Here is a 25,290-nt window from a genome sequence, read left to right on the forward strand (position 1 = left end):
ACACTTTATTGTTTCTCACAGTCACTCAGAGTCTAAATCTACACTATCAGGCCTAGTCTCGGCTTCCAAGCAGCCGGTGTTGCACTTGCTCACATTACTTAGCTTAACACGCAAGTATAATCGCGGGTTTTACCTCCGCCAAATTCAAAGTTTTGTAGCAGACTCTCAATCTTAAACTGGACTCTCTGCCGAGCCAGAGGTCCTAACTGAATTGTATCCGCCTGTTCTCTCCTCTTTCTAAATTCCTTGATAGGCGGATTCAGATAAGAGGAGTTGGCTTAATTTTGGTTCCGGCCAATGACCTATTGTTTTAGAAGTAGTTTCAGCCTAAAATCCCAAACGGCGAAATTGACAGAGATGCAACTTATGAGGGGTCGCTAATGATCCCCTGGCACTCCCAATTTTGACTTATGACGGGTTGCGACTGTCACTGCTCGAATTCTCAAAGTGGCTTGCCGCCGTAAGTCAACTTCTCAATTTCTAAAGAAACTCAGTGGGGGTTCCATGAAGTATCATTTCTGCCCTTTTCGAAGCAACACCAATTGCTTGGACGCAAGAACTAACAGATGTCCTTGTCCGCGCAAGTTCGGTCTATCTGCTTGTTCTGACTGTGTCTTAACCTGTTTCTCAGTAATTCTTACTGTCTACTTTATAGACTACTGAAATAAAAAGAGGGGGGAAAGGATTTCAGTGGTTCGGTTACACCTGAGCCAGGTGAATCCAATCCATAACACCCCATTCTATGCCTCGAAGATCCTTCTTAATATTATCGTCGCAACTATATCAAGGTCTTCCTAGTTGTCTCCTTCCTTGTGAATATCCCACCAAAACCCTGTAGGCCCTATGCATTTCTCTTCTCGCCCACGTACTCTATACGCCCTGTTCATGTCAACCTTCTTGAATTGAGCATTTTAATTATGTGTGGAGAGGAGCAGACGCTATGGAGCCCCTCGTTATGCTGTTTTCTCCAACCTTCTCCTATTTCAACCCTCTTCTGCCTATATTTGATACTACAAATGTGTATTAACATATGTTGAATCATTCCACTTTTGTATAAAATATGACAAAACTAACTGGCTCTTTACTCGAAGACATGTAAGCGTTTCTGCACACGTATCTAGCGTAACTTACTAAATGATTTTGGGAGCGAAAACTGTTCCGAACAAACGCTGTCCAGGTGAAACCTTCCGGCGCGTGAGCGAGAGACGGATGCGAGTCAACAACATAGACTCGCTAGCAGCTCGTACCAGAGGGGTGTCGGGTTAGTTGTTTACGTATTCTTGAGGTCGTTTGGTGTTCATAATGGAGTACTGTTTCGGAACTATGACAGTGTTATAACCTCGGAGTTATCAATTGCCGGGGACGTGAAAAGAGTACAATATTTGTACGATCATGTCAGAAGAAGCTGTCTGGAGTAGTAGTGAATTGAGGTGGGAGCAGAAAGTCGTGTATTTAGAAAGAGAAAGGACAGTTCTCCCTTCACACCCCCTCCAACCTTCAACATATCTCGCCACTCCAATATGCGCACACCGACACCATAAGTTTGCCCATTATATATATATAGGTTTCCCATAAGTCTCACGGCTGTCATGATAATTAAATGAATTAATTGAACTCGTCAGAACTGATAATACTGTACATAAGACATGTTTCCAAACTTTGTGTTAGCTTCATCATAAACACGTCATCACCGATGCCCTAGAACGCATTCAAAAGTCTGTAACGGGTATTGCTTCCAAGTGTTCAGGTCACTTTGTAGAAAGATTTCCCTTTTAGCCTATTTTGCCGTCTTGTTTTGTTGTCTGTTCGCCAGGTTAATTCTTAATGGATTTTCAAGAAATGCTGTATAAATGTCACGTCACAAGCGACCACAGTGTCATTATACCCAGTGTCCATTTCATACCTCCAGTTTACAGCGACTGGCTACTGGCTGGACGACCGAGGGGTCGGAGTTCGAGTCCCGGTGGGGCAGATTATTTTCTTCTCCACCTCATCCAGACTGGCTCTGGGGCCCACCCAGTCTCATATCCAGTGTGTACCATGGTATCTTTCCTCTGGGGTAAGGAGGCAAGGGCGTGAAGCTGACCACTATCTTGCAAATAATGCGAGGTCAAGAAAACGTGGATCTATACATCCACTCCCCATTATGTCTTCATGGTGTAGGGCTTAATGAGTTGCACTCAGGAACGTCACCTCTTTTACCTCCAGTTATACTGTCACTGTGGCTGTGAGAACTTCTGAGGTGGGAGTAACACAAGTCCCATTAATAGTAAACTAGCGTAAGATGCTCAAAGTGAGCGAAAGTATAACTTCGAAAAGTATGAAATGTTTCTGAGTAAAATGTATTTGGTATAAAAGTAGCTCAGGAGAGGGAGGGACCAGTGATGGGCTCCTGTGAGCACGAGAGTAGCCGTCACCTTCCATAAAAGAGGCAAGTATCTTGAGAAATTAAGTGACTATCAGGTTCTGAAAGAGTCCGCACCATGAAATTAGTTTAAGACAGGAACACTTCACGAGGAGTGAGCGAATTACTTTTCCAGCTTCTGGGCTGCTTCTAATGAATCACTGGGTTTACGCATGTATAATTCTGTATGTAGAAAGATCAGGAGCCGATATAGCTCAGTCAGTATAAGGACGGGGTACGAGCGGAGGGCCCAGGTTCGAGTCCCATCATGGCGAGATTTTTCTCTTCTCCACACAGTCCAGACAGGTTCTAGGCTTCATCCAGCCTCTTATCCAATGAATACCAGGAGCGATTTCAATTGGAGTAAAGCGGCCGTGGCGTGAAGCTGACCACTCGCATCTATCTAATGCCGAGGTTAAGAATGGTGGAGCTATACCTCCACCCCCATATATCTTCATGGCAGAGTGCTTAATTATTTAAGCACAATTATATCTTGAAACTGCATAATGAGGAGCTTCATTACGTGCGCTCTTTGCCAAGCATAATTAGAATGACAAAGTCAAGGAGAATGAGATGGGCAAGGCATATATCACAAATAGGGGTGAAGATGAATGCATGTAGGATATTGGTGGGAAAGCCAGAAGGAAAGAGACCATTAGAAAAACCAAGACGTAGGTGGTTAGACAATGTTAAAATGGATCTTATGGAGATAGAATGTGGTTAGTTTGGATTGGATCGATCGGACACAGGATGGGGATCAGTGGAGGACCCTAGTGAACACGGTGATGAACCTTCAGGTTCCATAAAATGCTGGAAAGTTCTTGAGTGGTTGTAAAATTGTCGGATACTGTAGAAGTTCTCAGCTTCCTTATAGTTAGTTGGTTCGTTAGTTAGGTAGTTCAGGGACAGCTTTACCTTTCCATGTAGAGAGACCATAAGCCTAGAAATATTTTGAATGAACAGAGTTTTACACATTTATAGTCTAATTAGATGGTGCACAGTTCTCCCTGAGAAGGCAGCAGTTGCTCATCTGGTCAAGAAATCCCCCCCCCCACCAATTATTGGAACACTAAGTCTATTACCGAGTAAACAAGTGTACACAGCAGCCAGGAGGAGGAACTGAGTAAGCTAGCAAATCGGCAACCTGTCAGACTCTTTTTCTGGAGGAACCGGGTTAGAATCTTGGCGGAGACAACGTACGAGTATGTTTCGACTGAGAGTCTCCGTCAGCTTCTCCAGGTAAATTCCCGAAAGAGTAATAATGCGACATGTAGACCCATTTCTAGGCAACGACAGCGAAATAATCAGCTATACAACAGCCGTTGCTATGTAATAGCTGCAACAGATTGGTAACACACAACAATGGAGTACTTTGGAAGCCGTGTTCTCTACGAGGTTCGTGCCATATCTACTTTATACAATAGAAGAATTGTTAGAGACGTGTTTTCTGTGCGTCCCTTGCCGAGGCTATATAACGAGGAGCAGCTGCGATTACGAGGGAGTCTTAAGACGGCAGTGAGAAGAGTAGGAGTTAGTTGTGAGACAGTCGCCGGCCAGTAAGGACCTGAACATAGAAGCCGAGAAAATTACGGCGTTGGAAACCGTTACCAGGCGACAACCGGTGAAGATACAGCAGACTGAGAAGAGTTAATATGCCCTGTGGTGAACTGCAGTGTGTGAATTAGTGGTAGAGCTATAGTTACTTGTAGTTACGATCTGAAAGTGCTCAATAAATCCAGTTACCAAACTAAACCCCGTATATAATCAATCACATGACAATAATAATAATAATAATAATAATAATAATAATAATAATACCGGCGNACTTGGCCGCTTTTGAGTTTCTTAATCCTATACACAGTCGGTAGGACTCCTTGGACGGGGGATCAGCCCGTAGCAAAATCTCTACCTATACACAGGATACCGATTATAACATCTCGGCACGGACCACATAGAAAACACAATTCCTCGGTTGTACCATTGTTGCGTTCATGCCTGTTGTCGCTGGAACGTGTTTATCTAGTCGATATCTGAAAACGGCTAAGGAATATTTGCTTATCTTGTGGTCGTTGCTTATTAACGGCTCTACGCACTACAATGTATTAGAGAGAATGTGGAAATGACGTCAGACGAATATGAGGTACCAACTCTCCATGACGTAGAGAAACTGCCTAAAACCACAAAAGATTTCAGTGAGATTGCAAGTTTCAGGACCGAGATTTGAACCCAGTACTTCTTATATACGAAGCAGAAGTGCCACCCATTCAACAGTAATATTCTGTTGCAAGGTACTGCTAAATAAATAAGTTAAAAGGTAAAGTTGTCTCTATGCTTAATTAAGCACTACGCCATGAAGACTTGTGGTTATTGAAGGTATAGTTCCACCATTTTCGATCCCGTTACTACATGGAGGTGAATGGTTAGCTTCACGCTCCGGTCGCTTCACTTTGGTACCCATCGAACAAGAGGCTGTGTTGGCTCCCGAGTTGATCTGGATGCTGTGACGAAGAGGAAATCTAATCCCTCTTCCTGGAATCGAATCCCAGCCACCCAGTCCCTAGCCCTTTGCTACAGCAACTGAGATATCACAAATAAATAAGTCATATATTCAGATTTTGTGAATTAATGAAATGGTTTATAAAACTAATTTTTCTTAAAGTCTCGATATCCCAATATATATTTTGAAATATACGAGCCGCTTTAATTAACTTTGGGGTTTGAACAGAAACAAACGTTTGAAGCCTGTATCTAATTAATTTCACTGTTCATTGGGTGTGTTGATCCACACCACAATAAACACATATCACAAATTAATATAATTGCGTTGCATTTCTAGCGTCAACCGAAACTTTGCGGTTTATTCTTACTGTATTCTGTCGTGTATGAAAAATATGTGGGATGACTGACTATAGACGGGATTTGAATTGATAATTGGATTTATTGCACACTTACAGATCGTAACCACAAGTAGCTGTAGCGCTGTCCCTGATTCACACACGTTAGCTTTCACCACAGCACGCATTGAGTCTTCTAAGTCAACTGTCTTCACTTGTAGTTGCCTGGTGACGGATCCCAACAATATCCTCTGCTTCCGTTCTCGGGTTCTTACCGGCTCGCGACTATCCCACAACTAACTCATTGTTCCGACTGTCCTGCTTTTAACATCTCCACATGGACAACACAAGAAACACCGTTTTTCTGTTGCTGTATGTACTCGTATTGTTGCCTTTCCGTCTGAGTCATTGCATAGTAATGGCCATTGTTTACAGAGCCACTACTTAACAACTGCTGTTGTATAACTGCTTATCTCGCGGTCGTTTCCTAGCAACGGATCTACGTGACACAATATACTTCTGCCCATCCGTTAGAAACACTAGCTAATTTAAGATAGGATTCAGGTGGCTAAGTTGCATAACAGTCCTCAGTTTCTTGATGAATTTAATAACTGTCAGATGTTGAAAAAGGTCCTGCATGGTTTCAGGTGGACTGCGTACCTGTTTTACATGCGTGCATTATAGTGTTTTTGTTGCTAGATACTGGAATCATTTGGGTAGAGAAATTCTTGAAAATCTACTTAAAATCAACAAATATCAAGAAAGCCAGATAGTGTTTAAAGTATATGTGAATTATTCAATTTCTAGGCCCATTTTCAGTATTATTTGGAATAAAATAAGAAAAAAATGGACGCATCCATATAAAGCGTGAACGTTGAAAGAGGATTTTTTCATTTAACATATTTCTAACTTCAAGTTATTAATATTGTCGCGTATTGGACGTATAACGCGACAAATAAGAGAAATAAGAGAAATATTTTGCGACAAGTCCTAAGAAATCTGTATGAAGAGCGGTGGTCACGACTAAGGCATGCTCACATACTAAATGTGGTCATGCGCGTAATTGTCAGTATGTAATTAAACGAGAAGTTCTGGGCAAAACTTATAGGTTTTATCATCCTTCATATGTTTTACTCCATGTAATAATACTAACAGGAACTGTAAACTTACAAACAAGTTGCATGTTCCGACTACATTAATTTGCCTCATACGCACTTTCGCCATGTTTGTAACTGTTAACATGGGATGCCCGAGCAGATGTGACAAATTATGTCTTAGTTTTGCATGGATTTCTGTTCCTAATGATCTGTTACTACAATTATTCTACTTTATTTAACATTATTTAATTATAGCTTATCCTATTTCAACTTTGCAAAGAACGTATTACTCAAATACAAATGCTTTAGCGTTGCATTTTCCGCATTCAAATTGCCGCCACACTTGTAATTGTCCAGTTATAAACATTTTACTTTATACAAAGTTTTTGTTATGTAGGATTTCAGGTTCCCACAGCGGTAGTTATGAAACGTTTCCAGAGCTATACGGCGTTGTATACCAGAAGAGATAATCTATATTTTCTAGGTCTGCTTATGTTCTATCTCCATACCAGATTTCACTTACCTATCTGCAATAGATCATTAGTTATTACCACCAAAGGCCGCACCTTAGCTCAAGCGGTTAGTCGCTGGCTTCCCACCGCGGTGGCCCGGGTTCAATCCCGTGTCTGGTCAAGTGTGATTTGTGGTGGACAAAGTGGCCCTGGTGCGGGTTTTCTCCGAGTATTTCGGTTTCCTCTACCAATCTTCATTCCACCAGTTGCTCCACAATCACCCTCACCTATCATCTGGGGTTGGTACAATAGGCCAGAAGTGGCAGCAGTACAAGGGACTTAGTCCCACTCCACTAGCAATAAAAAAAAAGCTTACTGGCTCTAGTGTCGCCCCTGTGTTACTAGTAGTTTTCACGTTTACTACGCCATGTGTTTCTTTATGATTGTAAGTGAGAAGGTACAAAGATTGGATGGCCTCTAAATCGTGCAGCTTCTATTCTTAGTGCAAATCTACCAGGTCTTTCAGAAGTTGAAAGGAGGTACACACAGATGTATATGGACCGCCTCTGCGGTCTAGAGGTCAAAAGTTCCTGGCTACAGATCCAGAAGTCTGGGTTCGATTCCCGGCGCTACCAGATTTCTTCTGGAAATAGTGGGTCTGGAACGGGGCCCACTCAGCCTCGTGAGGATAATTGAAGAGCTATTTCAAGGAACTAGCAGCTCCGGTGCAGAAAACCGAAATTAACGGTCGTGGGGATTCATTGCGCTGACCAGGCGACATCCTCTATCTGCTAAGGTTGGCACTAACTTCGCCGACAAGCGGCGGTCTCTCGATCGATGTATTTCGCTTGCGGGACTAAAACCACGGAGTTTGTTGTTTGTATATATATGTCTAGCCAACATGCATATCTCGTAATCGTAATTCAATACCTCGATAAAGAAATATTGGTGGTTAAGAAATGTTTCACAATATCCTTGTGATCACGCATACAGATTTTCTAGTGTCTAACTTCAGTACTTCATTAGCTACCACCACACAGTATGACAGACCCTATATTGTGGCATGTAAATCCGTTGCCAGGCGGCAACCGTACAGCGGTCGTTGATAGGCAGCTGCCCGCAAGTAGCAGAGGAATGGTGTTTTCTGCGCTGTCAGCTAACTAACAATTTAACTACAACGATGATAAGCTGTGTTTTCTACGCGGTTCGCAGCTAAGCAACACCTGGAATACAAAAATGAGAAGCGGTGTTTTCTACGCGGTCCATGCCTATATGATATAAGCAGGACAAATTAGGTGCTGTAGTTCAGGTCAGTCAGAAGAGAGTGAGGTTGGTGTAAGATGGACAACAGCCTGGGAGTCAGTCAGTGGAGTGGATTGAAATGAGTTGGTTAATGAGTGAGTGAGTGAGTGAGTTTTCTTTTTATTATTCTTAGTGGGGTGAGACTTGGAACTGTGGTCATTACTGATTTATTGTACCGCACCAGGTGATAGATGATGGTGATTGTGGAGCAATTGGTGGAATGAAGATTGTAAGGGGAAACCAAAGCACTCGGAGAAAACCTGCCCTAGCTCCACTTTGTCCACCACAAATCCCTCTTGACCAGCCCCGGGCTCGAACACGGGCCGCCTTGACTAACCGCCTGAGTTATGGCGCGGCCCCGAGTGAGTGAGTGAGTGAGTTAGAGGACTGTTGGGTTTCAATCCTTGTGAGCTGTTGCTGTGAGAAGCTGGTGTCTGAGGCCGGGGAAAGTTCGGGAACCCAGAGGAAGGGGAACGTCCGCCGTTGGAAGCCGCTACCGAGCAACTGCTAAGGAAGACTGAGAAGTCTTTATGTGTGCTGAGGTACAGGCGACAGTATTAGAGTTTGACATTCCAAGAAAAGTGATTCATATACAAAAATTTTGCATTTATAGAAGATATAATTTATTACCGCTGGAAATTTTAAAATGCTACACAATTCCAAAATACAAGGTTATTATATATGATTTGGGTGATAAGTAATAAGTGTATTTCGGAAATGGTTACAGATACTAGTATGAAACAACTTGAAAATAGCATGAAACTTCTTGAAGTTGATCTGGAAACGTTCAATATATTCTCCGTTATTTACTATGCAAACATAAACGCGATATTCAGATTCTTCCCATGTACGCCTGAAGTGCGTCTCATTAACTCTGGTTATGGCCTGCGAAATTCGCCGTCGAAGCATCGGAGGTTCCTGTACCTGGTCCTTCACATATGCCCACAGATAAGAGTCGCACAGGAGGAGGTCAGGGAATTGAAGGGGGGAGGAGGGAATGGGTCGTGCTCCTTCTCTTCAAGCATCCGGCTGGATTTTCTTCAAGCAGTACCTCACACCCATATGAAAATGAGGCGGAGCTTCATCCTGTTTGATATGGAGATTCCCCTGAAAATCTTCCTTTATCAGGGTCCACAACCATTGCTCCAGCATGTCTAGGTATGTCGTACAAGAGACAGTAGCTTCCGCAAAGAAGAAGAGGCCATACGCTTTTGTCTTTAACACAGCACAAAAGACGTTGACGTCCGGGCGAGTTGCCGATAGCTTGCATTGTGACTTGCGACTCCTCAATTCTCCAAATCCGAACATTCTTGTTGTTCACCTTTCCAGAAACACTACACGTAGCTTCATCGCTGAACATATGGTAGCCACCAGATGTCTTTTACATTTCAAATCGCTAGATCATGACTTTACAGAACGCTTTACGTTTCATCTCATCATTTCCAGACAGTTGATGTACAAGTTAGAGACGATATGGCTCAAACTGAAGCCTCCTCCTCAACACCGACCCGACTGCGGTTTGTGGGAAATAAAGTTCCCTACCGTCTCGTACAGTTAACTTTTGCAGAATTATCGGTACTGCTTCACGAAGGCGAATAACAGTGTCCATGTTAACACGCGGCCGGTCAGTACTTATACAGATACAACCTTCGTTTATAGATTTCATATGCCTACCCCTCTCTGAGCCAAATTACAGCTATTCATCACCACGCGTCGTTCTAAAATGCCGCTGAACTCTTTTCGCCGACGTCGTTTCGTGAAACCAGAAGTAACTTTGTACCTTTTGCATTTGAGAAGCAATTATACTTTGACAGTGATCGGTGCGCCACTCGCAGCCTATACGTTAACATCACTGTTGACAACGAAAACTCAGTGAGCTTTCATGCTGTTTTCAGATTACTTCATGTGTATATCTCTATATGTTTCGAAAACACACTAATTTATTCTCATGCAAATTGTTTATAACAGTTCTGAAGGAGATGGCCATAATAACGCAATCTAATATGCGAAATGCCGGTCACGGTAGCCGAGCGGTCTAAAGCATGCACTGTCTTCGCTCGCTCGGAAGCCGGGATCGTGGGTTCGAATCCCACTCAAAGCATGGATGTTTGTGTGCGTTTTTCTGTGTTTGTGTACAGGTAGAGGCCTTGCGACGAGCTGATCACCCGCCCAAGGAGTCCTACCGTATGTCTAAGATCTAGAAAAGCCGAAGTGAACGGAGAAGTTCATGGAGGTAGGCCTAGGCCCAATGGGGCTGCAGTGCCAAGGAAAAAAAGTATGCGAAATGGGAGACTGGTGCGGAGACAGTCGTGCATCTGGAATATAAACGGTACAAACTGTCCAGACGACACCAAGATTTCTGTTACCACACAAGTGTCCACACTTCTGTTGCAAAATTATCAGTGCCTTTCCATCCACTTCCACAATTGATGTAAACCAGAAACACGGTCAAGTATCTCCAGCACCTTGAAAGCCACGTTCGGTACAGGCCGGTAGTAGGTATTGAGAAAGGTAAAGCTAACCCTATAACAGGTCGTGGAGGACCATAGGATTGTGAGGCGTCGAGGCTTCCACATTTTCTAGACAATCGACTCACAGATGGCGGTAAGGTTGTCAGCCCTACGCGCCGGCCGCACCTTTACCTCCCAGGAAGATTCCTGGTACTCATTTTTGTTAGAGGCTGAGTGAACCCTGAGCCATAGTGCGGCTGAAAGGATTAGGTCATTTGAAAAATCCAACGAACTAATCGGGAATCGAACACACGCCCTTCCGGCTTGCAGCATAGTGCCTCAATCAATAGTGCTCCAATTTCCTCAGTATTAGGTGACCAATCTAAAAATAGATCATGCGTTTTACATCTCCTAATGACACAATAACACTAACGCAGTGACACAGAGTCCTATTTATAAAGCTGATAGATGCTCAGTTCGTTAAAAATTTCCCCTCTTTTTATGGAAATCCAAAATCCGTTAACCTGTTCACGTGAGTTTAGTACGGGACTTGAAATAAGTCGGATGAATATATTGCACAAGCTCCATTATTACAGTCTATTTTAATGTTATGTTTCCCAAAAAGCTAGCGGTCCCGTGGAGTCCTGCTTCAGGTCCCCCAACCAAAAGTTTGGATGCATTTATTTTCTTTCATTTAAGGATTTTATGATCCTACCATTCATACTCCACTGAGTCTCTCGCTGTACTATTACTTTGTGGAAGAAATAAAATATAAAATTTCGGTAATGGAGTGCAATCTATCCGTTTTTATTATTTATTTATTCTCCACTACATCACGCACACGCGCTATGAAGACACGAGTGTATCTCGAGCACTGCTCTGTCTATCCTGTTAAAATGTTTAAACTCCTTACATTATGCAGGCTTTCCGTCTTTCTATTTCAGTCATTTATTTTCCAAGCTTGACATTCGCAACAAATCTATTTCCCCATCAAATAAATAAAACAAACAACAGCCGTGAATTCTTGGACCGTACGAACAAGGGCTCGATCATTGCCCTTTGTATTGTGGTTAGCTCTCTATAGATTACATTAATATATCATGCTCTATCGGTGTTCATATACTGTCACGTGCTATGGAGCGACTACAGACGGAATTTTGGATTGGATATTGGATTTATTGACAACTTTAAGTCATTATACACTTAATTATAGGGCCATCACTGATTTCCACACTTTACTAATCACTGCAGCACACACTAAGTCATTTCAGACTGCAGCGTCTTTATTAGCCGTTCTCTGGTAACGGCTTCTAACAGTGGAAATTTTTCAGCTTCCGTGCTCAAATCCTCTCTTCACAGCCTCCCGTGCAGAACTAACTTGGTTGCCCCAGTTGTCTTCCTTGTAAACCCTTTGCACTGGCCGAGTAGAACACAGTTTCCAACAGTACCTCTATTGTTACCTGCGTATCCGTTGCCGCGAGAACGTGTTTACCGAGCCGTTACCTATAAACGGCTTCGGTATATTTACTTATTTCGCGGTGGTTGCATAGTAACGGCTCTATACGTTGCAGTATATAACTTGTTTAATATGTGCTTCGAATTCAATTATAATTGAACACTGCATTAAACTTACTCCCCAATTCGACGAACTAGCAGATGTTGCAGGATAAGTTCAGCTGCTTGTATTCATCAGCTGTTGTTCCGCAGAAAACATGCAGGAAGCGTTCACGTGATGTCAACCGCTTTCAAAAAGATGCGCATGGGGTGATAGATTGTAAGCACAGAATGACTGTTCCACATCGGAAGATATTTCTTGGGCAGACTTCTGCGGAATTGCTAGCTGAACTTCCTTTGTGGATTTTGCAAGGTAAGAGAGTACGTGAATAACTCAATTGGCAATTTAGTTTCGTAGCATTATCATAATTTTTGCGCGCATCACTTCGGAACACGCCACACAGTTTGGGGACCACCCTTCTATGGGATAATTCCTTGCCGTTCAGTCGCGTTTTCTACAATTTATTTGAAAGATATAACCACGACAAGATATCAGGAGGACGCAGTTTAATACTCGTCACTATTATTCTTCTTCTTATTATTATTCTTTTCCGGAATTTTCCCGTCGTCCGACGATCAATACAGAATTCTACGTTTCGAGAGCCATATCTGTTCCCATCCTCAGGTGGGGATATTTACTTGGGTGATTCATTTACAAGAAGCTCTGGCAGAATAAGATGTTTATAAGAATGTGCCACAGAGGGCAGGATGGGAACTGCCTAGGCCTTTTTTGTATATATATTTTTTTAATAAATAAAAATTACTCTTCGCAGTGATAACAGTTTCGTTACTAAATAAAAATTACTCTTCGCAGTGATAACAGTCTCGTTACTAAATAAGAAGTTACTCACGCTTGGCGGTGTTACCAATCTCGTTACTTAATTGTCAGCCCTCGTAGCAATTCCTCCTGCAGCTCTTGCAAACAGTGTATAATTTGGATGAAAGAAAGGGGGACATATTGAAGGGCGATACAGTGCTCGCGCCATGAGTGTGTGAGGTTGTCATCCTGTAATACGGACGCAGACTAAATTGAAGCGGGACTCCAACACCATTTCTCTTCATATCGTCACATCAACTGGTGAATATTAGAGATATGTGATTTATATAGTGTCATTATTAATTACTTTAATGGAACGAGCTTATTTATTATTTATTACAAAATTATAATCTATGAATGAAGTGCATTTTATGCGTATCACAATTACTGGCATCCTAGTAAAATGCATATTGTAAGCAGCTTAAGAAAATCTGGCCTATACTTTTCCCTGTTGTTTATACAGACGTGACTCAGCTAGGAACTTGGTTCGTTAGGATATTTACTTTTACTCTTGACGTCCTGGCTTCAGATGTCTGGCCGGAAGCTAACTGTGGTGACTCTTTTCATGCACGGTTTCCATCCCGAGACTTGACAGTGCTTTGTAACAGGCTACGATCACTCAAACCGATTTTATTTCTGGTTTAGTTTTAACTAAGCATCCCGTGTTTAGACGCTTATAATCATTTCACATTAGACCGTCATGAAATAAATAAAAAATTGTATGCAGGATGTCCTAGGAAGAAAGGTTAATATTCTGGGAGGCCATAGTATCGGTCATGAAAAGTGCATATGTACAGATATTTCCCTGTGCAGTTCCAAGATTTTTAATAAGAATGAGATATTACGTACTGTTTCTAATACGGTATTTATTGTTCAAGTGACACAGCTCGTAGAGCTTACCTAGTCTAATACATTTTCGAAAATTCGGTCGTCAACCTCAACGCAGTTTACAACTCGTGAGAGGACATGGCGTGCTGCTCGTCTGTACAGTGTACAGTGTACTGTACAGTGAAATTTCTCTGGCTCGATGCAACTCGTGTGAGGACATGATGTGTTGCTCGTCTGTACAGTGTAAAGTGTACTGTACAGTGAAATAGCTCTATCTCGGAAACCGTCTGGAATAGGACACATGTACATACAGAGTGATTCACGAAGTTTTACCCCGGCTTATGGTATATATTCCTGGGGTTATTTCCTGCAAAATTTCCTTACAAACTTTTGGTCGATTTTCAAAAATTACGGAGTAACAATAGATTTTCGAAACGCATCATTGTGAATACAGCGCTATGCTTCCCTCCTGGGCGACCTTGCGTTCCAATCAGCTGTGTCAGCAGTGAAGGCAGACCGGCTAGCGATCCTAGGCAGAGCGATCCAATAGTAAACAGGACGATGTGTTGGTGACTTTGTGAAGTTAAGATGCCTTACACATTTTCCACTGAGGAATACGCCGATGTGGTGTTTCTTTTGGGTGTATGTGATGGAAATGCGAGAGCCACTGCTGCCGAATATCACCGGCATTATCCTAATCGCAGAATTCCGAATCCTAAATCCATTAGCAGTACATTCAACACATTAAGACAAACTTGTTCTCTCCCCAGCATTCGTATACAATATGAACCAAATCCTTAACATGAATTGTGCGAAGAAGGAACATTCTCGATGCTGTAGAGCGCAGTCCGCGTGCCAGTACAAGACGTCTAACTCGGCGGTTCGGTATTTCTCAGTCCATGGCGTGGAGGACTCTTCATGAGAACGGGCTGCATCCTTATCATTTACAGCAAGTACAACACCTACAACCAGGAGACCGTGCTCTTCGTCTGCAGTTCTGCAACTGGTTAAATGGAAATCGGCAGTTGTACCGCTTGATAATGTTCTGCGATGAGGCACACTTTACACGGGACGGGGTCAACAACAGTCACAACTTACATGTTTGGGCAGACAATAATCCCCGTACCACGATAGAATCGAATTTTCAACACCGATTCAGTGTCAATGTCTGGTGTGGTGTTCTGTATGATCAGCTAATCGGGCCGTTCATTTTTCCTGGCCGCTTAACTGGTGAGACTTACCTCTACTTCTCAGAAGAAGAATTACCACAGTTACTTGAAGATGTTCCTCAGGCAACAAGACCCCAGATGTACTTTAAGCATGATGGGGCGCCTCCTCACTTCTCCCGCCAGTAGCAGCTCACTTGGATCGGCATTTCCCACAGCGGTGGATTGGTCGCGGAGGCCGTAACGCCTGGCCTCCCAGGTCGCCAGATCTAACGCCGTTAGATTATTGCATTTGGGGCTGGATGAAGGACATTCTGTACCAGGTAAAGGTACAAACACGTGAAGCGTTGCTTGAACGTATTCTGGACGCGGTGATGACAATAAGGATGAAACGTGTGGAACTGCGAAATGCTACGAGCGCGTTTCATACGCGTGCGACGCGTAGTGTTGACGTACAGGGAAACATTAATGAAAATCTTATGTAAATCCAGTCGTCTTCTAAAGCACTATAGTTTAAAGGAAACAGATTGATAGAAGGGTGTGATATGCAACCATTGGTATGTTTACAGAATGGGATGCTGAAAATAATCTAATTTTGTAACATAAAAATCGATGAAAATTGTTGCACAATGCAAAATTAAGAAATTGAAGAAAAAATGGTTTTAGAATGCTTCTTTCCTAAAACATTAACGATTTAAAAAGTGTTTGTATTGTATTTCTAATTTGTTTTGACTGAAATTCGAAGAAAAAAATATTTTCCGCCAGTTCGCAAATTACTGTATCGCTTTAATTATGAGTTGGATACCATTAGTATATTAACAGTTTTTGTTCCAAATTATCTCAGGAATGCCCTCCCTAAGTGGGGTTAAAACTTCATTAATCANGGGAAAAACTTCCTGAATCACCTGTATATACTTCTTGTTTAGGATGACCGATACTATGGCCTCCAGGAATATTGACCTTTCCTCCTGGAACATTCTGTATAGATCTAAGACTAAGTTTCTTGCGCCATCGAAAGAATGTAAACTACGAATGCTTGAGAACATGTGGTTGTGGAGGTCATGTGTGTCCGAGACAGAGGAAGTAAGAGTAGGTCAGTTAAAGCGCAAATAATGAAAATTTTCGTGTGTAAGTGTAGTCAGAACTCTGAGGGGCAGAGACCATTTTGTAGACAGAGACACAGATTGTGGGATAATATTAAAATATTGTGACGTGTATACTCATTGCTAGGCAATGACTCGGTAAACATGCTTCAACAACAGAGAAGCGTTTTTGTGGGTGGTCCACACCGCGACCGTTGCTATGCAATGGTGCGGTAAAGCAGCCTAAAACAATACGGGAAAATGGAAGACGGTATTCTCCGTCGAGTCCATGCAAAGTGGTTGTAAAGTAATTCAGCTGAGCAGCATAGAGAGTGGAGAGTCGAGTTTCGGGATGCCAGCCTGCCAAGATATAAGCTTGGGAGCAGGGCAATTGAATTGAGTTGGCAAGTGGAGAATAGTGGCAAGAGGACTTCATGTGTGATTTGTAGATACAGCAAGACTGTTATAAATCCGTTGGCAGGATACGACTTGTGATGACTAAGAACGCTAATGCGTGTGTAACGGTGAACTGTAAAGTCTGTAGATAAGCGATAGGGTCGCATTGCCTGAAGTCCCGAGTTGTGTGAATAAGGTGTTGACAAATCCAATCATCCTGTCCAAACCCCGTCTTATAAGTCACCCCTAGAAAGTAAAAAGTAAAGGTATCCCTGTAACAGGTAGTGGAGACCCATAGGGTTGTGAGAAGTTGAGGCTCCCACATTTTCTAGACAATCGGCTCACAGATGGTGTTGAGGTTGTCAGCCTTTCGCACCGGCCGCCCTTTACCCCCAAGAATATTCCTGGTACACATTTCTGCTAGAAGCTGAGTCGACCCCAGGGATATAGTGCGGCTGGAAGGATTAGGTAAATTGAAAAAGAATCCACTTCATCGAGATTCAATCCCGCAAACTTACGATTTATAGATTTGTAGCATAGTGCCTCAACCAACTACGCTACACACGTACACGTGACAATACTGTAACGTGCTGACTGCGCGTTCTGGTATAAGCCAACTACATAAGTACGGCTAGGGTGAATCATCGCACTCAAGGACAAACATGGGTAAGGCCTCTCAGCTGACAGGTACACTGCGTGGACCCGCCAGAAGACCACACTTTTCTTGGGCCATTATGTCCGTAACCGTTCAACTTCGGACACAGGTGTTTTGGGTTATATCGGCATACTTTAACATAAGGAACACCCTCCCGAAGTTTGGTCCATTCCTCCTGGGACATCCTGTATATGGTGTTAGGACGCTGACTGGATTTAATTATCAGCTCAGTGGAGGTCTTGTCCCATTCACTCGTAAAATACAATACATTCTTAATGCCACAGTGACGTGTCTGAAGAGTACACCTTTCGAGAGATAAGGCCATTAATCTTGTAGAATGCACAGCGTCGCGTCCTCCAGAAGGCAGTAATGTCATGATATCCACCACCGCGTGAACCTCACAACTCTGTCCGTTACCATTCCTGCTGACTGGGATCCAATATGTACGTCACATACTTTGGCGTCTCAGTTACATTTCCCTGCGTTTGGTAGCTGTTTACGTAGTGTTAAGAGTTGTGATCTTCTGCACGTTATATCTGGACAGGCCATTAGCATGCCCCTGCAAATTGCATGGGCACAGTGTGGTCGTTGCTTCCAGCACCAGACACAATTAGACCGAGTGGCTGAACACTGCTGTGCAGTTCGTGTCGAAAGCGAAACCATTTCTATCATATCCCTCGGTGAGACATCACGTGATCCGTGTCTACAGCACAATGGTAGTGACACCTGCTTTATGTGCGCCTGTTACTTTGATGTAACAACAGTAACTACTGGTGTTGAGACAACAGAGCTTTCAGGGAACAATGTGGACTTGAGAGGGATTAAGTAAAGGAGTAATTAGGCATATTACATTATGAGGAATGGCATGAAGTCTCAATCAGTATAATAGCAAGGCTGCGGGTTGGATGGCAGGAGAATTGCTGGTCGATTCCCGGCTAGTACTTAATGGGTGCTGATGGGCAGCTTCCCCAGGGAAGAGGACCGGACTTGAAGCTGAACACTCGTCTCCGTCAAGCACGGAAAGTTGAAAAGGACTGGAATTTTACCTCCATATAGATACTTGTATGTATTACGTTTCTGTTAGAGTCTGAGTGGACCCGCGGCTGGAAGCATTAGGTCAACTGAAAAATTCAGGGACCTCATCGGGAATCGAACCCGTGACCTTCAGGCTCGTAGCATAGAACGCTACCGCGTGCCCCGCTATGTATTTTATGTTCTACATAAAATGGTGCATGAATGCAGGAGAATTAATGACAGGCCACAATTTCAAGCATTAAGTCCTTGAACGGAATGATCAGAAAGTCTTATCACCTCAGAAATTCACTTTGTAATTACAGTGTCATTGTTGCAGGGAGATTGTAAAGTATGAATGTATGATGGAGTCTATTGTCATGATGTTCATGCCGAGGTTTATGAATATCCGAATTTTGGTTCAGCAGTTCTTCATTGGACACGCCGATACGCGGACATGTTTAAGCGCAAACCTGTATTTCCTTAATAAGGAAAGCGGGCTAAAAGTGTTTAAAATTAATGTAATTTCGAAATTAATAAAGGGGAATGTGCAAAATTTGATTTGAATTTTATAAATACATATGGAAATCTAACAGAGGAATATTTCAAGAAATCGTCATGTGAAACAAAGTGCGCCTGTAGAACTTCCGGCTCAGTGTTCTTTGTCTGTATCACTTCGTAGAACAGAGAATCCCTATGGATAGGCAGTGTTGTGGCCTAATGCAGGTACTATACAAGCATTAGCCTGGAGGAACAAGGGAAAACTACTGGAAACCTCAGTCAGGATTCGTTGCCACGGGACTGTGTTTGCCGAGTCATTGCCTAACGTCTATTCCTACTTCAATATTCCAGCTTTCGGGCGTCAAGTCACAGTATTAATTTAGACCCATTAATTTCTATATCTCGTCATAACACATGTTGTTTTTTATGTTACGCCTAACTGTTAGTGCTAGAATTGTTTAATTTCGTATTTTTGTGTCGTCGGTGGGTTGTGGGTTTCCGTCAAGCTTTTCGTATACTAGAGGGTGATAATGTCTTCTGAGATTCATTGTTAATACTTCTTTTATATTGTGGAGTATAGGCCCGTTGCTAAGTGTGAGTCTGTAAACAACGACCATTTCTCGGCAACGGCTCAGTAAACACGTTCCCGCGGCAACGAATACTCACGCAACAATAGAGGTACTGTTGGAAACATGGTGTTTCCTTATGTGGTCCATACCGGGATGGTATAACCAGACCAGTTGGAGCAGTGATTTCAGTTTTGAGTAGTATTAGCCAGCGGGCAAGGACGTGATCAAAGAAGCTGAAGAAACTTAATTGTTGAGAGCAGTTACCAAGCAACAACTAAGGAAGACTAGGAAATATTTAGGCTTAGATGGTGCTGCGGTGATTTTTAAAGTGTGTAGATCAGCGATAGCGCTGTGATTACTTGTAGTTCCGAGTCGTGTGTACAAGTGGTCAGTAAATCCGTTCACCAATAAAAACCTTGTCGCACGTAACAATTTGTTATGATCATTACTCGAGCAAAAGTATTCTTACAACCTCTTTATTACAATCGTCACAACACAACAATTATCAAGATCAGTGCCTAGTTTTGGCTCTGCTACATGTTTCGACTATCAGTAGCCATCATCAGGTAAATACACGGTTAACATATATACACCACTGAACTGCAGTACTAGTAAAATTGGATAGAATACTATTAATATATAAAACACTTGACGTAAGAAATACCGTTTTTGTTAGTGCATATTTAGGTGTTAAATTTTCAGCCAAGCATTTCTTATTAAAATACGAATTAGCATTGCAGTTCAATAGCTTTAGTTTAGTGTTCATGTATTTATATATGCAACTTGCTTGACTAACATTTATAATTTTCATTTCATGCATCCTGTTGTGTTACAGTATACAACCTCAAATTGTCAATGAAAAATCCGTCGAGTGTAACAATGTTTTTAGGTCACTTATTTATCTCACTTGAGGCAAGTGAGATAAATAAGTGACCTAAAAACATTGTTATACTCGACGGATCTTTCATTGACAATTTGTGATTGATAGTGTAACGGATCAAAATGAAACAATTCAATATACAACCTCTTTATTACAACCGTCACAACACAACAAATATCAAGATCAGTGCCTAGTATCTATATGTATTTCTTCATGATTTTGTAATGTAGGATCGTGATTGAAGCTTTATTCTCTTTGGAGTTTGTGTTTGTGTGCTTTTTTTATGTGGATGTTTTCTTCCTATTATCGAATGATTTTCCTGATACAGAAATCAATGTATTTAACATAAAACTAATACTGATCCGTATTAGGACAATTCAATAACAAGCGACGTATTGAAGAAACCGCCTGACGCTGATCCAAACTTGGATGGAATCATGTAACAGGCGCAAAATAGAACCAATGTTAGTACAGTGATGTTGAATTGATTTGTTTGAAATTTGTTTTGTTAACGACCAAATAAACATATCATATCTTCATGATGGCATTAAACTTCGGCCTTGACGTATCATTCTGTAACATGCATAGGAGAGAGCAAAAGTTAATATTACGAAATCTTATATAAAAATTTATGGACTACCCCGTTGAATTATCAACGGGTTTTACAATTATTTAGATATATATGGCTAATGCATCTCATTTCTTCGTAATTGTTATCAATTAGGCTAGGTGATGGCACTAAATATTTCCTGTTTTATTATTATCAGTTGATAGCAGATTATTACAAAGTTGTTAGTAGTTGCAAATAGTAATAAAGCATGACTCAAATAAACAGTAGTAAAAGTTATCCTTAAGAAGTCGGTATTGCAGAATGTTTAAGACTTTTGTATCTATACAGATTCAATGTTCAACAATTTCCCATTGAAATCATACACTATTTTTTTTTTTCAAAATTATTTTCTAGTCAGATTACATGTACATTAAGAACTGCTTCCGTTCACCATTGCTTTAGGAGTTTATTCCAGCTCAAGCATTGGGCTGTACATGACATTTTATTTACTCGCTTTCCAATCGATACTTTTCCCAGGCTCGCGTAACAGATGGGCATGAGTAGACGTCGCAGAAAATTGGTATAACTGAGACACACTGACGTGTTTTCTTCTTCAGATCGACGTCATGGCGTCCAGCGCGTCAACCCAGAGACGGGATATGATTTTCATTCTAACCCTGCAAGTCATTTTCATTGTCGCTTTCTTCGCGTGTAGCCGGTACGACCCTGAATTGAGTGCCACTCTGCCTTCTGGAAACACACCAGCTCTGGATCATTATTATCCACGTAAGTAACATTCTCAGATCTCTTGCCATGGCTCCAGTAGACAAGCTAAACGCAAAGTAAGTGCAACGTTAAGCGAATAGGAAGTCTGTACTAATGAATCGGCGGTATGTGCTTTCAATAAGGTCGTGAGCCTCGTGTAAATACTCTGTAAAAACGATGTTAAAATGGAGACTGCTACGGTTCGCGTTTCTCCTAGGCGACCCTGTGATACGGGAAAGGAGAAGAACAAGTTAAGTTTCACGTGGAAGGATTAACTTCATCTCTCACCCTAATTATCATAGTGATATATCTCTATAAAATTATGTAACGGTGAGATGGGAGCTCTGAAATCACGGAATTTTAGGTTACCAAAGAAATGAATTGTTGAACGTTACCAAGTTGTAGAAAAATATTTTTGGTAGGTCATAAACGAGCGAGCAGTATTTCGTGTCAGTGTATCGTGTCTACGTTTTGAGTACTGATAACATTTTGATACGGGTATCTGAAGTTTAGTATACTGCATGAAGGTGACTGTATGCAATTGGTTATTTATGCCTGTTATACGTGGGATATGGCGTTTAATGTGGGCATCTGTGCATTAGTATAGTGGGACTTGAAAGAGATAAGGGAGAAAGAAAGAGAAATTAATATTACGTATGTTTTTATAACAAATAATGCTTCCTGCTGAATGATCAACGAGTGTTACATCAAGTTTGTTTCAGAAACATTTATTCTGTGGCTTAATGTTTTTTGTATGAAGTCGGGCATATTAACGGCGAGTCCATTTTTCATTATTGACATTGTTGCATATTTCGGCCAGCGAAAATAAGTAACTTGGCGGATGGACTTCAGAGAGTTACACCCCCTGGACGTGCAAAATACAGTTGAAAGTTAATTATGTGGTCAATTAATTAAGTACCACCCTATGAAGACATGTGGGGGCAATACATGGAAGTGAGTTGTCAGCTTCACGCCCCGGCCGTTTTACTCCCTCGGAAAGTCCGTCCGGTACCCCTTGGATAGGATGAGAGTTGGCCTGAATGCTGAAGGATACAAAAATTCTTTCCCTGCCGGTAAATGAACGTCGGACCTCCAGCTTATAGCTCGTCGCTTTACCGATCGAGCTGTCCACAGAAATAATCGTCGGTTAGAATATGAGATCACGAAGCGTGAATTCACTATAATCCCTAGATCTTGGAACCGCTCGATGCGGTGGAGGGGACGGAGGTCGCTTCATGGTACCTCTTCCTTTGGCATCACTTGCAATCTGTTTCCCTACTAACAGCGTCGTTAAATATAAAAAAGATAAAGCTATACCTTCAACAGGCCGTAGAGGTCCATAAGGTTGTGAGACGTCGAGGTTCCCACATTTTCTAGACAGTCGGCTCACAGATGGCGGTAAAGTTGTCACCCTTACTCTCCGGTCCTGGTACTCATTTTTGTTAGAGGCTGAATCGATCTCAGGGCCATAGTGGAAGTGGAAGGATTAGGCTAATTGAAAAATCCAATGACCTCATCGGGAATCGAATCCACGACCTTGCGTCTTGTAGCATAGTGCCTCAAATATACCATAAGTAAATAAATTTAGAGTCTATAGGCGTTAGATTTTGTAGGGCCGTTGCTGAAAAATTCCTTTGTTTGCGGATTCTAGTGAAGCTAAGCGAAAATATTCTTTACGTATAATGTAATGCTGTTCAAAGGCTGTAAGCCTACCGTTAATAAAATATTTGCGTATACTAGTAAAAATTATATCCATGTATTCATCCCACAGATAGACAAGTAAGGACCCTGTTCGTCCTTTCCTGGTCTAACTACCACGTATCCCTAAATTAAATTCATGGAACTGGGCAGTTCTTGAGAAGCCGCCAAGTATGCAGCTACTCAAGAACTTCCCAGCATTATATGGAACCCGAAGGTTCATTGCCGTGTTCACAAGAGCCCTCCACTGGTCCCTATCCTGATCCAGATCAGTCCAGTCCATAACACTCCATCCTATCTCTCTAAGATCCAGTTTAATGTTGTCTACACACCTACGTCTTGGTCTTCCTAGTAGTCTCTTTCCTTCTGGCTTTCCCGCCAATGACTTATATGCATTCCTCTTCACCCCTGTTTGTACTAAATGCCCTGCCCATCTCATGGTCCTTGACTTGATAATTCTAATTATACTTGGAGAAAAGTACAAGCTGTGAAGCTCCTCATTATGCAGTTTTCTCCAACCTCCTGTCACTTCATCTCTCTTCGGTTCAAATATTCTCCTCAGGACCCTGTGGGTCTAAGTTTGTCCCGTTTTTTTGCGGGTTTTATTCCAGAATCTAATGAAGTTGTTGTCGGTTATTTGTACACGTGCCAGCCAGTGTTCACTCTAGCCTGTTGAGAGATTACCATGAGATGTGTTCCTTTCCGAACATGATCCAAGTAAAGCAAAGATGAAGTGCAGATGGTCCGTCACTGCTTTTCTCTGCTCTAGCTGACGTCATGTCGGCTAAGAGAATATATACGTACCGCTGCTGGTAACATTTAAATACACTTTTCTGGAAATGTCATTAAATTTGTCTTGCGCATTAATTCCTTGCTGCTGTAAATTAACGTAACAACTAGCACCTTGTAATCTAAGCAAAAAAAAAAACCGAATATTTCCGGACTGGCTTAATGGTGTCTGAATAGAGAGTCACGCAGATGGTTCTCACGGTATTCAGGCCTGCTCTGCAAGCCTGGGGCACTGGGAGTGTGTTGTGTTTCCTATATTGGAAGTTAATTTGATGTCTATATCAACATTATCATCATCAATGTCATCATTATTGTTGTTCAGAGATACTGGGTTTTCGGACTTCATCCATCGTCCTGGTTTTAAGATAACTAAGAAAAACACGACCTTTCGGAAACTGGATCTGTTTCCGTCCTCAGGTGAGGGAAAACACCTATTCTGTTGGGTCCCTTAGAAAGAGCTAGCCTCAATTACTGGGTCGTGTTTTTCTTAGTTATCTCAAAGCCAGGACGATGGATAAAGTCCGAAACCCCAATATCTCTGTGTGTTATACACCATTGTCAGAACCCTATAGTAACTATTATTGTTGTCTTATTTTTCACGCAGTAGATATCCTTCTGTCATTTGCGCCCTAGCTTCAAATGAAATCTTTAATGAAGCGATTATAATTTTACCCTAATCTATCTATCTAGCTATCTATGGCTCTACAGCCATTGTGGACCTTTTCCGCTTTTCCAGTTACTTAATTTATACACAGTCGGCAGAACTCCTTGGACGGGGATCAGCCCGCCATGAGGCCGCTACCTAAACACGGAACACAACAAACACAGAATAAAGGCAAACAGACATCCATTCCTCGAATGGAATTTGAACCCACGATCCCAGTGTTGAGCGGGTGAAGACGGTTCATGCCTTAGACCGCGCGACCACTGTGATAGGCAATTTTTAGCCTACTTTCGTTATTTTTAAAAAATAAATATATGCTTATTTGATTAGGTAGCTGCCTGCTTATGCTGTGTGTGTGTATGTGTATCCCCCGTAACAACTCCTGAATGCCTGTACGTCATACCATCTCAGATAATCTCAATAGCGCATTAATGTATTTTCCTACCTGTCCTGTCACGTACTCAGATTCTAGTGAAAGAAAGGTTAGGCGATTAGTTTTTCCGATGACTCCTTGTTTTAACATCAACCGTTTACGGTTATTGATATGTAAAGAACTGAAATGCTGAATGCTCAGTACTCAACTTACCAAATCAACATTAAAAGAGCAAGCTGCCCTTTATCTGCCCCTAAACGACAACAATGATACAGCAACATACAGCATGACACGACACACCATAGTCAAGGAAATGACACCAAACACAGCCTATGTTAATCAATTTTAACATAATGTGACATGACGCTTGAAAGCCGGCATAGTTGAATCAGAGCGGAAGTCCATTACTAGCCAACGGCTCGCCAAACACGCGTTCTCGCAGCAAGGAACAGA

The 25,290-nt window shown here is 42.0% G+C and overlaps 1 protein-coding gene across 1 annotated transcript in view; it reads left to right on the forward strand.

Moving 5' to 3' along the window:
* Positions 1 to 25,290, forward strand: part of LOC111875762 (ammonium transporter Rh type B-A) — a gene marked incomplete at its 3' end in the record, with an annotated part of 119,485 nt that overhangs the window by 25,823 nt on the left and 68,372 nt on the right. The window contains exon 2 of the mRNA XM_023872258.2: positions 21,166 to 21,334. Coding sequence (XP_023728026.1) covers positions 21,166 to 21,334 — 169 coding nt within the window. The remainder of the gene's footprint in view (positions 1 to 21,165; positions 21,335 to 25,290) is intronic.

This window comes from Cryptotermes secundus, unplaced genomic scaffold (assembly GCF_002891405.2).
Source record: "Cryptotermes secundus unplaced genomic scaffold, Csec_1.0 scaffold667, whole genome shotgun sequence".
NCBI classification, from domain to species: Eukaryota; Metazoa; Arthropoda; class Insecta; order Blattodea; family Kalotermitidae; genus Cryptotermes; species Cryptotermes secundus.